Genomic DNA, 13969 nt, shown 5'->3' with positions numbered 1-13969 from the left:
CAATTAAAGTATAGTGTTTTAATAATGTAATAAATATCTAAGTATTTAGACTGTTACTGGACACACAAAACAGAATTTCAAGTATTTTATTTGTTGTAAATATTGTATTTGTATATGTACAAATACAAACCAAACTTTTAAGATAAGGAAATTCCGTTAGTAAACTTATTGAAATTTATTATGAACGTTTATGAAAAAACTTTTTGAGTGTTTAAAACTTTATCATCCATACATACATTTATTCCATTAGTAAAAAATTATCTTCTTAACAGAGGTGAGATGATAATTCAGACACCACACTTTTTGTTCTTATCTGAAGACTTCATTTTTCCCTTCTCTTTGAAAATATTAGTATGAACAGAGAAATTATTTAGTAGACCTTGGCAAATGTAAACATTCTAAATTATATTAATAACAAATTTTGAAAATTCATTAAGACTTCATTAAAGTGCTCAGAAAATTCCCAAGTGGTTTTGACAGCATAATGGATTGAAGACATTATAATAGTTCCTGCTTTGCTCTATTCATGGATCAATATTGATTAGCTTTATTAAATACTTTGTACCTGAAGGATTATTACATTATTTAATATCATGTTACATGATTACAAATAAAAATTCTATTAACTTTTCTAATAATTACTATCTATAGATAGATGCAGACTCTATTGCCTATAGAATCCATACAATCATTTACCCATAGAATCATAAAAAATGAAGGATGTGTGTGAATATACAAAATGCATTTTAAAGTACTTTTTTTTTCAAAATACTGTATCTTGTTGTATATTTTATGTATTTTCTAAGAATAGAATATTCATGTACTAAATGAAATAGACAGGACTCTAGGGTTTGACAATAATTAGTCCATTCAAAGATGAAAATGATTATATATTACTGGCAGCTAACTAAAAAACATCCATAGGTATTAGATTTCTGTATGTTCAATCAGAATTACATTAATAATGACAAGGTACTGAAATACATGACAGGACTTAAAACAATAACCTTTTGAGAATTATTACAGTACTAACATGTTCAAAATAATATAATCCATGCTAAGTACATTAACTCACAGATAACTGAGAATTTACTCAATGACAGGAATTGAAATACTATTATATATTCCCTGATTTTCCTAATACATTTTTTATATTTCTCAATGCAGCCTACTCAATTTCCATTCAGTTTTCCTGTATCATTAGTAAAGTTTGTTTCGCAGTATTTTGCTTTCATTCATTGTTGCAGCAAGAAAGGCTTTTCAAGAAAACATCAGGGAGATAAAGTATTAGCTCAGTTTCCTGAAGATATTCACATAAGCAAAGTTATTTTTTAAAAAATTCAAGTAAGAGAACTATATAAAGGTGGTGCAGGTGCAGGACGAGCAGGTATTAAATTTCCCTGAGCTGGTACTTTCGGTTGAGGTGGAGGTGGCCTATAAGAGAGGGGGAAAAGGAAGAGTTCATTAATCCTTAAGTGTAATTATTCTATGCTCATTATGAGCCAAATATTGTATGTTATTATAGGTTATTACCATCCTAATATCACTGACAATTCATTTAGTACGGAAGGTCTACTCATACAGTGCTCACCCACATACTCTGCCAACCAAGCTCTGCTATTCAAAGCAAAAGACAGAGGATGCAGAATTACTCTGATAGCTTGCTTTCCGAGATGTTCCTCATGGGAAGTTTAGTCCATTCTATCTTACTTTATATTGCTAGTTATTTTGAAGGCATTTGTTTCTGAATCAAATATATCAGACTGTAGTATCAGCTGACAATATTGTGTAAGCTTCTTTATAAATTGATTTTCGGTGAGAGAGAAGAAGAGAAATGTCTGTCACAGAGGCAGTCAAGGGAGAAGACAGGGGAGAGGGCAAGAATGAAACTTGGGACACAGGTAGTAGGAAATGCGTACTGGTGAAGAGTATCTTATACTATTATGACTAATAATCATTACTAATTTTGTAACTGTGGTGAAAAACTATCATGAACAACTCTGTAAACGATGATGTTTAAATAAAGTAATTTTTGAAAATAAAATAATTGATTTTGACATTGCATTAAGATGACAAAAAATAGTGAGGTGGCGCTAGAGGTAAGGTGTCTGCCTTGCCAGCACTAGCCTAGGACAGACTGTGGTTTGATCCCCCGGCGTCCCATATGTTCCCCCCAAGCCAGGGGCAATTTCTGAGTGCTTAGCCAAGAGTAACCCCAGAGCATCAAATGGGTGTGACCTAAAAGCCAAAAAAAAAAAACAAAAACAAAAAAACCTAAAATCACAAAAATTAAAAGTACTTTTTATTTTATTTGGAGGGAGCCACACTCTATGGTGCTCAATGCATTGGAAAACAGGTGAACAGGAAACAATGCAGTGCTGGGGAGCACATATAGCATACACTCTAGCCCTTTAAATTATCTTTTGGCCCCTTAAATAAAATCTAAAATGTGTGCTCTATCAAAGTCATTAGTAATAAGTAATTTATTCAAATTTAAATTCTCAGATTTTAGTCAAATAATCTAAAAGAATTTACTTCAGACCTTGATGGGAATTGCTGAGGCTGCTTGGCTGCATAAGCTGGTACTGGAAACCTGTTTGCATATATAGGCTAAAAAAAAAAAAAAAGAAAGGTTATCACCATAATATATTCATGAATATATATACAGTTTAATATCCATATAAAATTCAGAATATTAAACCAATGACTAAACAATATACAATGCTAACATTTAAAGTATTTTGCTTACTTATCACGTTCATCACAAATATGAAATATTTAATTCTTTTAAAGTCATTTTCTTTTTTAGTCAGTAAAACTACTTGTATATGTTCTAAATTAAGATTTAGTTGAAAGGTGACAAATTTCCTATTTTAAATAAAACCTACTCCAAAATCTACAATCATATCTAAACAAACCTAGCTAACATTGTAAATACCACTAGTTTATAAGCCTTAATTTTGGAAGTTATGGTATTCTTCCTTAAACAGGGTATTTAAAATTTTATAAAAGTAAGAATCTTTAACATAAATTCAATAAGAAAGTAAAAGTAAAATTATTTCACACATATTACATTTCAAAAGATTAGAGATGATAATTAAGTCACTGATGAAGAGGTTTTCACAACCTGCTGTTAATTTCTAAAACACTGTGAATTAAGAAAATACATATGGTTGGAAATAAGCTTAAGTATTATTCTTGTTCTGTAAAAAAAATAGGTGGTCTATCACCTGCGTTTTTTTGCCACCATCAACTACATAATCACACTGTGAAAATAGAGAATGGATGAAAAATTTAAGACTCTAGTCCTTTCTGCAATGCTATAGGAATAGCATTTTTAAAGACATGATTAAAATTCACTTCTTAGAATTTATCTAACATGCTTTTATGAAGCCAACATCGCCTTGATACCAAAACCAGACAGAGATGCTGCCAAAAAAGAAAATTACAGACCAATATCTCTGATGAATGCAGATGCAAAGATCTTCGACAAAATCCTGGCAAATAGAATCCAATGCATCATCAAGAAGATCATACACTATGACCAAGTAGGTTTCATCCCACGAATGCAAGGATGGTTTAACATCTGTAAATCTATCAACATCATACACATTGTCAACAACAAGAAAAATAAAAATCACATGATCATATCAATAGATGCAGAGAAAGCATTTGATAAGTTCCAACACCCATTCTTGATCAAAACTCTCAACAAGATGGGAATGAAAGGAACCTTTCTCAATACAAAGCCATCTACCACAAGCCAAAGGCAAATATTATCCTTAATGGAGAAAAACTAAAAGCCTTTCCTCCAAATTCTGGTACAAGACAAGGCTGTCCGCTCTCATCACTCCTCTTCAACATAGGATTGGAAGTGCTTGCTATAGCAATCAGGCAAGAAAAAGATATCAAGGGAATCCAGATAGGAAAGGAAGAAGTCAAGCTCTTACTATTTGCAGATGACATGATACTCTACTTAGAAAACCCTAAAGACTCTACCAAAAAGCTTCTAGAAACAATAGACTCATATAGCAAGGTGGCAGGCTACAAAATTAACACACAGAAATCAATGGCCTTTTTATACACCAATAATGATAGGGAAGAGATGGACGTCAAGAAGGCAATCCCATTCACATTAGTGCCATGCAAACTCAAATATCTTGGAATCAACTTGAACAAAGACGTGAAGGACCTATATAAAGAAAACTATAAAGCCCTGCTCCAAGAAGTAAGAGAGGACACACGGAAATGGAAACAGATACTCTGCTCATGGATTGGCAGGATTAACATCATTAAAATGGCAATACTCCCCAAAGCATTGTACAGATTTAATGCAATCCCTCTAAAGATACCCATGACATTCTTCAAAGAAGTGGATCAAACACTTATGAAGTTCATCTGGAACAATAAACACCCTCGAATAGCTAAAGCACTCCTAGAGAAAAGGAAAATGGGAGGCATTATTTTCCCCAACTTTAAACTGTACTACAAAGCAACAGTTATCAAAACAGCATGGTACTGGAATAAAGACAGACCCTCAGATCAGTGGAATAGGCTTGAGTTCTCAGACAATGTTCCCCAGACATACAATCACCTAATCTTTGACAAAGGAGCAAGAAATCCTAAGTGGAGCAGGGCAAGCCTCTTCAACATGTGATGCTGGCAGAACTGGTTAGTCACTTGCAAAAAAGCAAACATAGACCCCCAATTAACATCATGTACAAAGGTAAAATCCCAATGGATTAAAGACCTTGATATCAGACCTGATACCATAAGGTATATAGGACAAAACGTAGGTAAAACACTCCATGACATCAAGACTAAAGGCATCTTCAAGGAGGAAACTGCACTTTCCAAACAAGTTGAAGCAGAGATAAACAGATGGAAATACATTAAGCTGAGAAGCTTCTGCACCTCAAAAGAAATAGTGCCCAGGATACAAGAGCCATCCACTGAGTGGGAGAAACTATTCACCCAATACCCATCAGATAAGGGGCTAATCTCCAAAATATACAGGGTACTGACAGAACTTTACAAGAAAAAAAAACATCTAATCCCATCAAAAAATGGGGAGAAGAAATGAACACTTTGATGAAAAAGAAATACAAATGGCCAAAAGGCACATGAAAAAATACTCCTCATCACTAATCATCAGGGAGATGCAAATCAAAACAACAATGAGATACCATCTCACACCACAGAGATTGGCACACATCATAAAATATGAGAACAATCAGTGCTGGCAGGGATGTGGAGAGAAAGGAACTCTTATCCACTGCTGGTGGGAATGCCGTCTAGTCCAACCTCTATGGAAAGCAATATGGAGATTCCTCCAAAAACTGTAAATTGAACTCCCATTCGACCCAGCTATTCCACTCCTAGGGAATATACCCTAGGAACACAAGTATACAATACAAAGACCCCTTCTTCGCACCTATATTTATTGCAGAATTATTCACAATAGCCAGACTCTGGAAACAACCAAGATGCCCTTCAACAGACGAATGGCTAAAGAAACTGTGGTACATATACACAATGGAATATTATGCAGCCATTAGGAGAGATGAAGTCATGAAATTTTCCTATACATGGATGTATAAGAGTCTATCATGCTGAGTGAAATAAGTCAGAGGGAGAGAGAAAGAGAGATGCAGAATAGTCTCACTCATCTATGGGTTTTAAGAAAAATAAAAGTCATTTTTGCAACAATCCTTAGAGACAATGAGAGGAGGACTGGAACTTCCAGCTCACTTCATGAAGCTCACCACAAAGAGTGGTGAGTGCAGTTACAGAAATAACTACACTGAGAACAACCATAATCATGTGAATGAATGAGGAAACTGGAAAGGCTGTCTAGAGTACAGGTAGGGGTGGTGTGGGATGGAGGGAGATTTGGAACATTGGTAGTGGGAATGTTGCACTGGTGAAGGGGGGTGTTCTTTACATGACTGAAACCTAATCACAATCATATTTGTAATCAAGATGTTTAAATAAAGAAAAAAAATTAAAAAAAATATTTTAGAAGCCAAAAAAAAGAATTTATCTAACATGTACTTCTACAAATATGCAACGGCAGGTACAAAAATAATTGATCAATTTTTTGTGACAGTAAGATTTGAAACAGTTTAAATTTTTATATTTGTATGCTAGAACAGTATACATTTATTAAAAATAAAGTGAACGAGCATATTCAAACTCAGACTAAAATATTCAAAACTGGCCTGAGTAATAGCACAGTGGTATAGCATTTGCCTTGCATGCAGCTGACCCAGGATGGACCTCGGTTCGATCCCCAGAGTCTCATATGATTCCCCCAAGCCAGGGGTGATTTCTGAGCACCTAGCTATGAGTAGCCCTGAGCGTCACTGGGTGTGGCCCAAAACAAAAATAAAAATCTAAACCAAAACCAAAACCTAAAAAAAAATACCTAGAATTTGAGCTCTTATATAACCAATTAATACCACTCCTGGGAATATACCCTAGGGGCCCAAAAAGAAACACAATGCAAAAAAGACACCTGCATTTCTGTGTTCACTATGGCACTATTGACAATAGCCAGAATCTAGAAATAACCCAAGTATCCAAGAACAGATGAGTGAATAAAAAAAGAAACTATGGAACATCAACAAATGGAAAGCTACACAGTTGTTAGAAAAAGATGAAGTCAAGGGTGGTGCTAGAGGTAAAGTGCCTGCCTTGCCTGCACTAGCCTTGGAGGGACAGTGGTTCGATCCCCCGGTGTCCCATATGGACCCCCAAGCCAGGAGCGACTTCTGAGCGCATAGCCAGGAGTAACCCCTGAGCATCACCGGGTGTGGCCCAAAAACCAAAAAAAAAAAAAAAAAAAAGACATTTGCTTTTACATGAATGGATATAAAGAGTATCCTGTTGAGTAAAATGTGTCAGAGGGATAAAGATAAATAGACATAGACAGAGAATGATCACACTCATTTGTAGAATATAAAATAATAGCATGGTAATAATACCCAAAGACAATAGAAATGAGGACCAAGAGTACTGCCCATAGTGTTAAACATGCTACAAAGAGCAGGGAAGTGCAATTAGGGCATGCCGTTTGGTCCCAGGAGCATTGCAACAGCAGAGCCAGGTGTAACCCAGGAGCACCACTGAGAGTAGCCCAAAAACCATAAATATTACAAAAATAGTTGGAAATAATCACTCTGGACAAGAACTGAGTAGTGAAAAGAAATAAAGTGAGATACCTATGATACCCATATTGCAGTACCCATATTGCAAACCACAGTATTTAAAAGGAGAAAAGAACAAGAGATAAATATATAAAAGGAGGAAGCAAGCCGAAGGGAAGATAGAAGGAAGGTAGAAAGCAAACTGGGGCACTGGGATTGGGAAATGTACACTGGTAAAGAGATGGCTGTGGACAATGCATGAATGAAACTTGATCATGACCAACTTTCTAACTATCTCACAGTGATTCGGTTAAAAATTTATTTAAAAAAAAAATATCACCAAGTATGGGGTTTGGGGAGGCCCCATACCAGAGCCTTTCTCCCTAGCCTGAGGAGTGCTGGGAGGCTTGGCAGGCCCCCAGCCGTCCTTGTCTTTTTCCCCTGACTCCAGGCCTTCCCTGGGTGCCAGCTCAGATGGCCAGAAGTGGGTTCAGGTGGACTCTTAGTGGTCCTCAGGTTCCCCCTTCCCTCTGTACTCCAGGGGGGAGGTGCATGGAGAGGAGGGCGGGCAGACATTTGGCTTCCGATTTTGTCCTTGATTCTGGAGACCAGCTCTTGCCAGGTATAGGGTTTTTCTCCCCTAGACTTCAGTCTTTCCCTGGGCACCTGTCTAGGTGGACTCTATAGGGGTCAACAGGCTTTCCCCCTATCTCTCCCTACACTAATGGGAATGCGCCCTGGGAGGAGGGCAGGCTGTTCAAGCACTGATTTATATTGGGATAGTCAGTGGAAATTTTTTCTCTTTGTTTTCATATTGATAGTATTGTGTGCATATATTCTATATATCCATAATATCCATCTTGTATTGGGACTTGATACTGCCCTACAAAGCTCATTTCTAATATTTTACTGCCTCAGTCCCAACCCTTACTTCCCCCCATCCTCCCATGTAGGTGCAGCTAATGACATGAAGCTCACCACACAGAATGATAAGTGCAGTTAGAGAAATAACTACACTGAAAACTATCATAACTATGTTAATGAATGAGGGAAAAAGAAAGCCTGTCTCGAGTACAGGTGTGGGTGGGGTGGGGAGTAGGTAGATCTGGGAAATTAGTGGTGGGAATCCTGCACTGGTGAAGGGGGGTGTTTTTTACATGACTGTAATCATACAACTACAATTATATTTGTAATCACGGTGTTTAAATAAAGATAATTAAAAAAAAATCAACATTCTTGGGGCAAGAGCCATGGCGCAGCGGTAGGGAGTTTGCCTTTCACGCAGCTGACCCAAGACGAACCGTAGTTCAATCCCTGGCATCCCATATGGTCCCCCAAGCCAGGAGTGACCCCACCCCCAAAAAAAATTCTCTGCTTTTATTTAACATTTTATTGTTTGAATAAAATTCAAATAGTGACAAGTGGGTAACTACATATGTTAGTTACCATATTATACACTCAATCCTAGATTTCATACGTGTTTGAGAAGACATATAAAATAGTCACCTCAAATTTATAATGATGAAAGATTAGGATCTAATTTTTCAGAATAAAATAGATTTTTTAGACTGTGTTTTTATATATGAAAAGTTCCCATAATACCATATACAGGGTCACAGAAGTTGAGCAAACAAAATTAAGTCCATTTCCTTCATTAGGATTCTTTTTGTCTTACAAATATTATAACAAAGTTATGCTGAATAAAACATTAGTCAAGGGCTTAATGCAATCAACTGTAGAAAAATAATGAAGAACAATATATATTATATGGACAAATAACAGCAATGTTAAAGGAAAAAGCAGGTTTTAGATAAGTATGTATAAATAATGCATTGAATATATATTAAAAAGAAGGAGCCAGAGTGATAGCAGCCCCCCAAAAACCTAAAAAGAAATACTACCTGTATTTCTTATATGTATGAAAAAAGATATCTATAGGCATATATATATGATAAAAAATCATTATTCGAATACTCACTCTTACAATCAAAGAAACAATAATTATGGGTTCTATTGCTAAGATAATGAGGCCTATTCTAAGAACTCAGCACAATGTATTTACTACCATGTGCTTAGCTATCAGGCATTGAAAACAGTCAGACAATAGGGCCAGAGCGATAGCACAGTGGGTAGGGTATTTGCCTTGTACATGGCCAACCCAGGTTCAATCTCCAGCATCCCATTTGGTCCCAAGCCCAACACGAGTGATTTCTGAGTTCAGAGCCAAAAGTAAACCATGAGCAACATTGGGCATGACCCAAAAACAAAAACAAAAGCAAAAACATCAATATACAGAAAAAAATAAACAAAATCAACATAGGAATATCAGGGTTCTGTGTCTTTTTCCAATCTTGGGGTCAAGGCAAGAAACTGTATATCAAGATATCTTTTTCATCTTTGCTGAATTGGGGGCCCCACAGGCATTGTGTAACTAAACTAAATTCTGATTAATTTATCTATATTGCTTTATAGATATATAAAATTTTTCTGTAATATTAAAAAATACTGGGAACTACAAGGATAGTATAGTAAGTAAGATGCCGTCAGCCTGGGCTTGATCCCTGGCACTCAAGATGGTACCCTGATCCTCTCCATAAGTGATTCCTGGGAAGTCTGGAGTAAACCCTGAACAGAGCCAAAAGTGGCCCCCTCAAAAAACAAACAAATCAAAAAACCCTCAAAACAAATATATATGTGAGATGCAATAATATATCATATCTCACAATACAGTATGTGAGATATAATAAAGAAAAAAATAATTTTCTTTTTAAACTTACAACTTGTCTAGGAGGATTAACTGGAGAAACATGTTGAGGGACACTTGCTTGCTGTCTAGAAACTTGTGCTTGACTTTTGTCATCTGATCTGAAAGAAACAAATTTAACTAATTACTATTAAACATTATTATGACATATTACATATACCAAGTACTGTCCCAGATATGGAATAATAACATTGAAGATAGTGATGATTACAACTAAAAATTCTATGATTTTAATCCTCACGTTATAAGAAATTTTAACCCCATCTTCAATTGAATAAGCTAAAATTTTAAAAATTTGGTCAAAAAGGCCAGTGTTTTAAACATTTGCCTCATTTTTTCCTAAAATAAGAGAATTGAAGCACATGCTTGGTCTGAGAATTAAAAAATCCTGGGGCCGAAGAGATAGCATGGAGATAAGGCGTTTGCCTTTCATGCAGAAGGTCATCGGTTCAAATCCCGGCGTCCCATATGGTCCCCCGTGCCTGCCAGGAGCTACTACTGAGCAGATAGCCAGGAGTAACCCCTGAGCGATGCCGGGTGTGGCCCAAAAACCAAAAAAAAAAAAAAAAAAAATCCTAAGGGCTGTTCACCATAATAATTCTTTCCTTTCACATTAAAAGACATAACAGTTACCACTATCCTTCAATGCCTGCTGATCATGTCAAAATACTAAAGAAATAACTAAGAGTCCTATTTTAAAAGCCACCTCTATGATAATTAAATATATATTAATTGAAATGAAAAAAAAAATCTAAGTACTCATATGTTCGTGATCTCTTCTTTCTGAAGAATCGTTTCTGTAGTTGATCTCTCTTTATGAAGATAAAAGCAGCAAGTACAATAAGAGGAACTACTAGAAAGAAGAAAACCAGAAGTCCATCCCTCAAGGCAGTATTCTTTTCTAGAGAGAAGAAATTTACATTAATAGTCATTAAAACAACTGTCAAGTCCTATAGACAAAGGCATGGTCATTATAAATAATTTATATAAGTGTTCACATTTCAAAAATCAGACAGAAAAGAAGTGGAAAGCATAGAGTTATTCATATCTTATCCCAACTTACTTCATTTTCCCTCCACCTAAATAATTATTATTTTCACATAATTCTAAAGAATGTATTCATAACATATATGCATATTCACAAAAGATAACAGTATAAACACTATCCAGCACATTACTTTTCTCATTTCTCTCCATCTTCCCAAACTATACACAGAGGTTCAGCTCATTTTCTTTCTCCTGCTTTTTTGTTTTGTTTTGTTTTGTTTTTCTTTACAGTTTTGGGGCCACACCCAGTAGTATTCAGGTGGTACTACTGGCTCTGTAGTCAGGAATTCCTCCTGGCAAACTCATAAGACCATATAGGATGCCAGGGAGAGAACCCAGTCAGCCATGTTTAAGGCAAATAAATGCCCTACTTGCTATTCTATTGCTCTGGTTCCCCAGCTGATTTTCCTATATAAAACTCTTGACCAGAGCAATATTACAGCCTGTAGGGACATTTGTCTTGCACACAGCCGACCAGAATTCGATCCCTAGCATCCTATATGGTCCCCTGAGCAATGCAAGGGGTAGTTCCTGAGTGAAGAGCTAGGAATAGATCCTGAACACCACTGAGTGTAGCACAAAACAAACAAACAACAAACAAAAACAACTCCATATTCTATTGATACTTTAACTTTTTTTTTTTTTAAGGCATGAGAAGAGGTTGGTCATATGCAGCAGTGCTTGGGGCCTGGATCTGTGTTCTCAAGATAGTGGTGCCAGAGATAGAACAGGAGTCAACTCCAAGAAAGATAGAACTATAATCCCTGCACTTTCTACCCAAACGTGATACTTTCATATTTGCCATTTCAAAAATTATTATCTACATAATGTAAATATGTGGATAGATCTATAGAATAATTTTAACAGAGTAAAATTGCTATATCAGTAGATAGATTCATTCACCAATTTTTGAGTACTAGCAAAACTATTCACTAAAGTGGCAATTACAATTTAGTATGCCAGACAGCAATATACAAATATTCCTTAAGGGCTGGAGACGTAGCTTAGAAGCAGAGCACAGGCTTTACAAATGTGAGGTCCTGGGCTTGAACACAACACCGTCAAAAAAGGGGTGTTTAAAAGATAGCTCCAAGAGTAATTCCTGAATGCTGAGACAAGAGTAAACCTTGAGCACTACAAGAGGTGGGTGGACAAAAACAAACAAACAAACAAACAAACAAAACATTAAAAAAAAAACATTTAAAAAGTCATATTGGAAAAGTCACCAAGCAGCTCAATGCCCTTAGGCAAACTAATCCTGGGGCTAAAAACTCTGAGGCTTTCTCAGAACAGAGTGTGCAGATTTTCAGAGAGACCTAGCAGCTACCATACTCAACCTCCCCTAATATAAAAGTGGCCAGTTCCACAACTAATCCCAAAAAATTACCAAGCTACCAATGACCCCAGGTAGCTCAATCTCCAGGTGAAAAACTCCCAAGCTATATTACAATGGTGGAGGGTAGATCACCTCTCTTGCAGAGCAGCCCAGCATCTGTCACACTACTCTTCCTCCAACATAAAATGGCCTGAGACCAGAACCTGGACACCTCTTTCATATTTTACAGTCTGACAGTCCAATAGGTAGGAGCACATCTAATTTGATGGGAATGTTGTGAGGAAGCCCAACAAGTCAAATAAGCAAAAAACAGTAATACAAAAGTCTCATCCAATACCAACCACCTCAGTAAATCCCCAGACAATGACTTTAGTATTATCACAAGCTGACTTATATTGTTTTATTTTATAATTCCATTTGCCAGTTTGTTATAACAAGCAATATAAGTAAATTTATTTTTCCCTGCTAAGTGATTGTGGCAGGTTTATTGGGGAAAAATAGAAAACTAGGGAGACTGGTGAAGGGGAAGTCACATTGGTGGTGAGATTAATGTTGGCATACTGACTGCTTGGAAAAACTGTATTATGAACTATATAAAAATAAAAAATAAAGCTATAAAAATAAAAGTTCGTATTATTGAGGGAAAATATAAAACTAAGTGCTCCAAGCAGAATTAAATTGCATCACATGAGATCTAAATTTACACACAGAGAATAAACAACATCAGAATTGTAATTATGTATATATAAATAACTTCTTATATTTAAATCTTTTTTTTTTTTTTTTGGTTTTTGGGCCACACCCGGCGTTGCTCAGAGGTTACTCCTGGCTGTCTGCTCAGAAATAGCTCCTGGCAGGCACGGGGGACCATGTGGGACACCGGGATTCGAACCAACCACCTTTGGTCCTGGATCGGCTGCCTGCAAGGCAAACGCCGCTGTGCTATCTCTCCGGGCCCATATTTAAATATTTTTAAAATAATCAACTATTTAAAGCAAACCTAGTAACAATGTATTTTAGAATTTATAGTAAATGTATAAAAGCAATCGTAGCAAAAACGGAGAAACAAAAACAGCATATTAAACTGTAAAAAGAAAAAGTAAATGGAAACTTAAATAAAAAATAACAATATGGTAGATTTAGACCCAAATTAATCATTACTATATTAAATACAACAAACCACTCATAAGGAATTGGGGGAATTATCCTTAAGATATTCCTCTCATAATCAGAATTATCTGACTTTCCCTTTCTTTCCCTAAATGAAGTCTTTACTGAATTAGAAACAAAAAAGCTGGAAATGGGCAAACAATTAAAATAAAAAAAGACCTAAGTTAAAGAAACTCACTTTAAATATTAAGACACAGAATAAAAGTAAAAGTATGAGAAAGGTTTCTCATATTAATAAAAGAAATCTAAAGTGACTTTTATTATTATCTAACATAAGAGCATACTATCAAACATAAAGAGGATTATTTCATAATAATAAAATGAATCAATGTATCAAAAGTACAAAATAACCACAAATGTCTTGCAACTAATACATATCCTTTGAATAACATATTTAAACATGTTACAAATATGTTATATACACAAAATATGCAAAAAGACAAAAGAACTGCAATAACAGACAAGCTAGTAGCTCTACCAGAGATAAAATTCTCACTTTAATTG

At 35.7% G+C, this 13969-nt stretch overlaps 1 protein-coding gene across 1 annotated transcript in view; it reads right to left on the bottom strand.

Moving 5' to 3' along the window:
- Positions 1 to 316: 316 nt before the first annotated feature.
- Positions 317 to 13969, bottom strand: part of ADAM9 (ADAM metallopeptidase domain 9) — a 102811-nt gene continuing 89158 nt past the window's right edge. Inside the window, exons 19-22 of the mRNA XM_049771915.1 lie at positions 10672 to 10813; positions 9926 to 10013; positions 2543 to 2610; positions 317 to 1434 (exon numbers count right to left, since the gene is read on the bottom strand). Of these exons, the coding sequence (XP_049627872.1) occupies positions 1341 to 1434; positions 2543 to 2610; positions 9926 to 10013; positions 10672 to 10813 (392 nt within the window). The 3' untranslated portion in view covers positions 317 to 1340. The remainder of the gene's footprint in view (positions 1435 to 2542; positions 2611 to 9925; positions 10014 to 10671; positions 10814 to 13969) is intronic.

This window comes from Suncus etruscus, chromosome 4, assembly GCF_024139225.1.
Source record: "Suncus etruscus isolate mSunEtr1 chromosome 4, mSunEtr1.pri.cur, whole genome shotgun sequence".
Lineage (NCBI taxonomy): Eukaryota > Metazoa > Chordata > Mammalia > Eulipotyphla > Soricidae > Suncus > Suncus etruscus.
The sequence above is the reverse complement of the archived record's forward strand: the minus strand, read 5'-3'. Positions and strand labels throughout refer to the sequence as shown.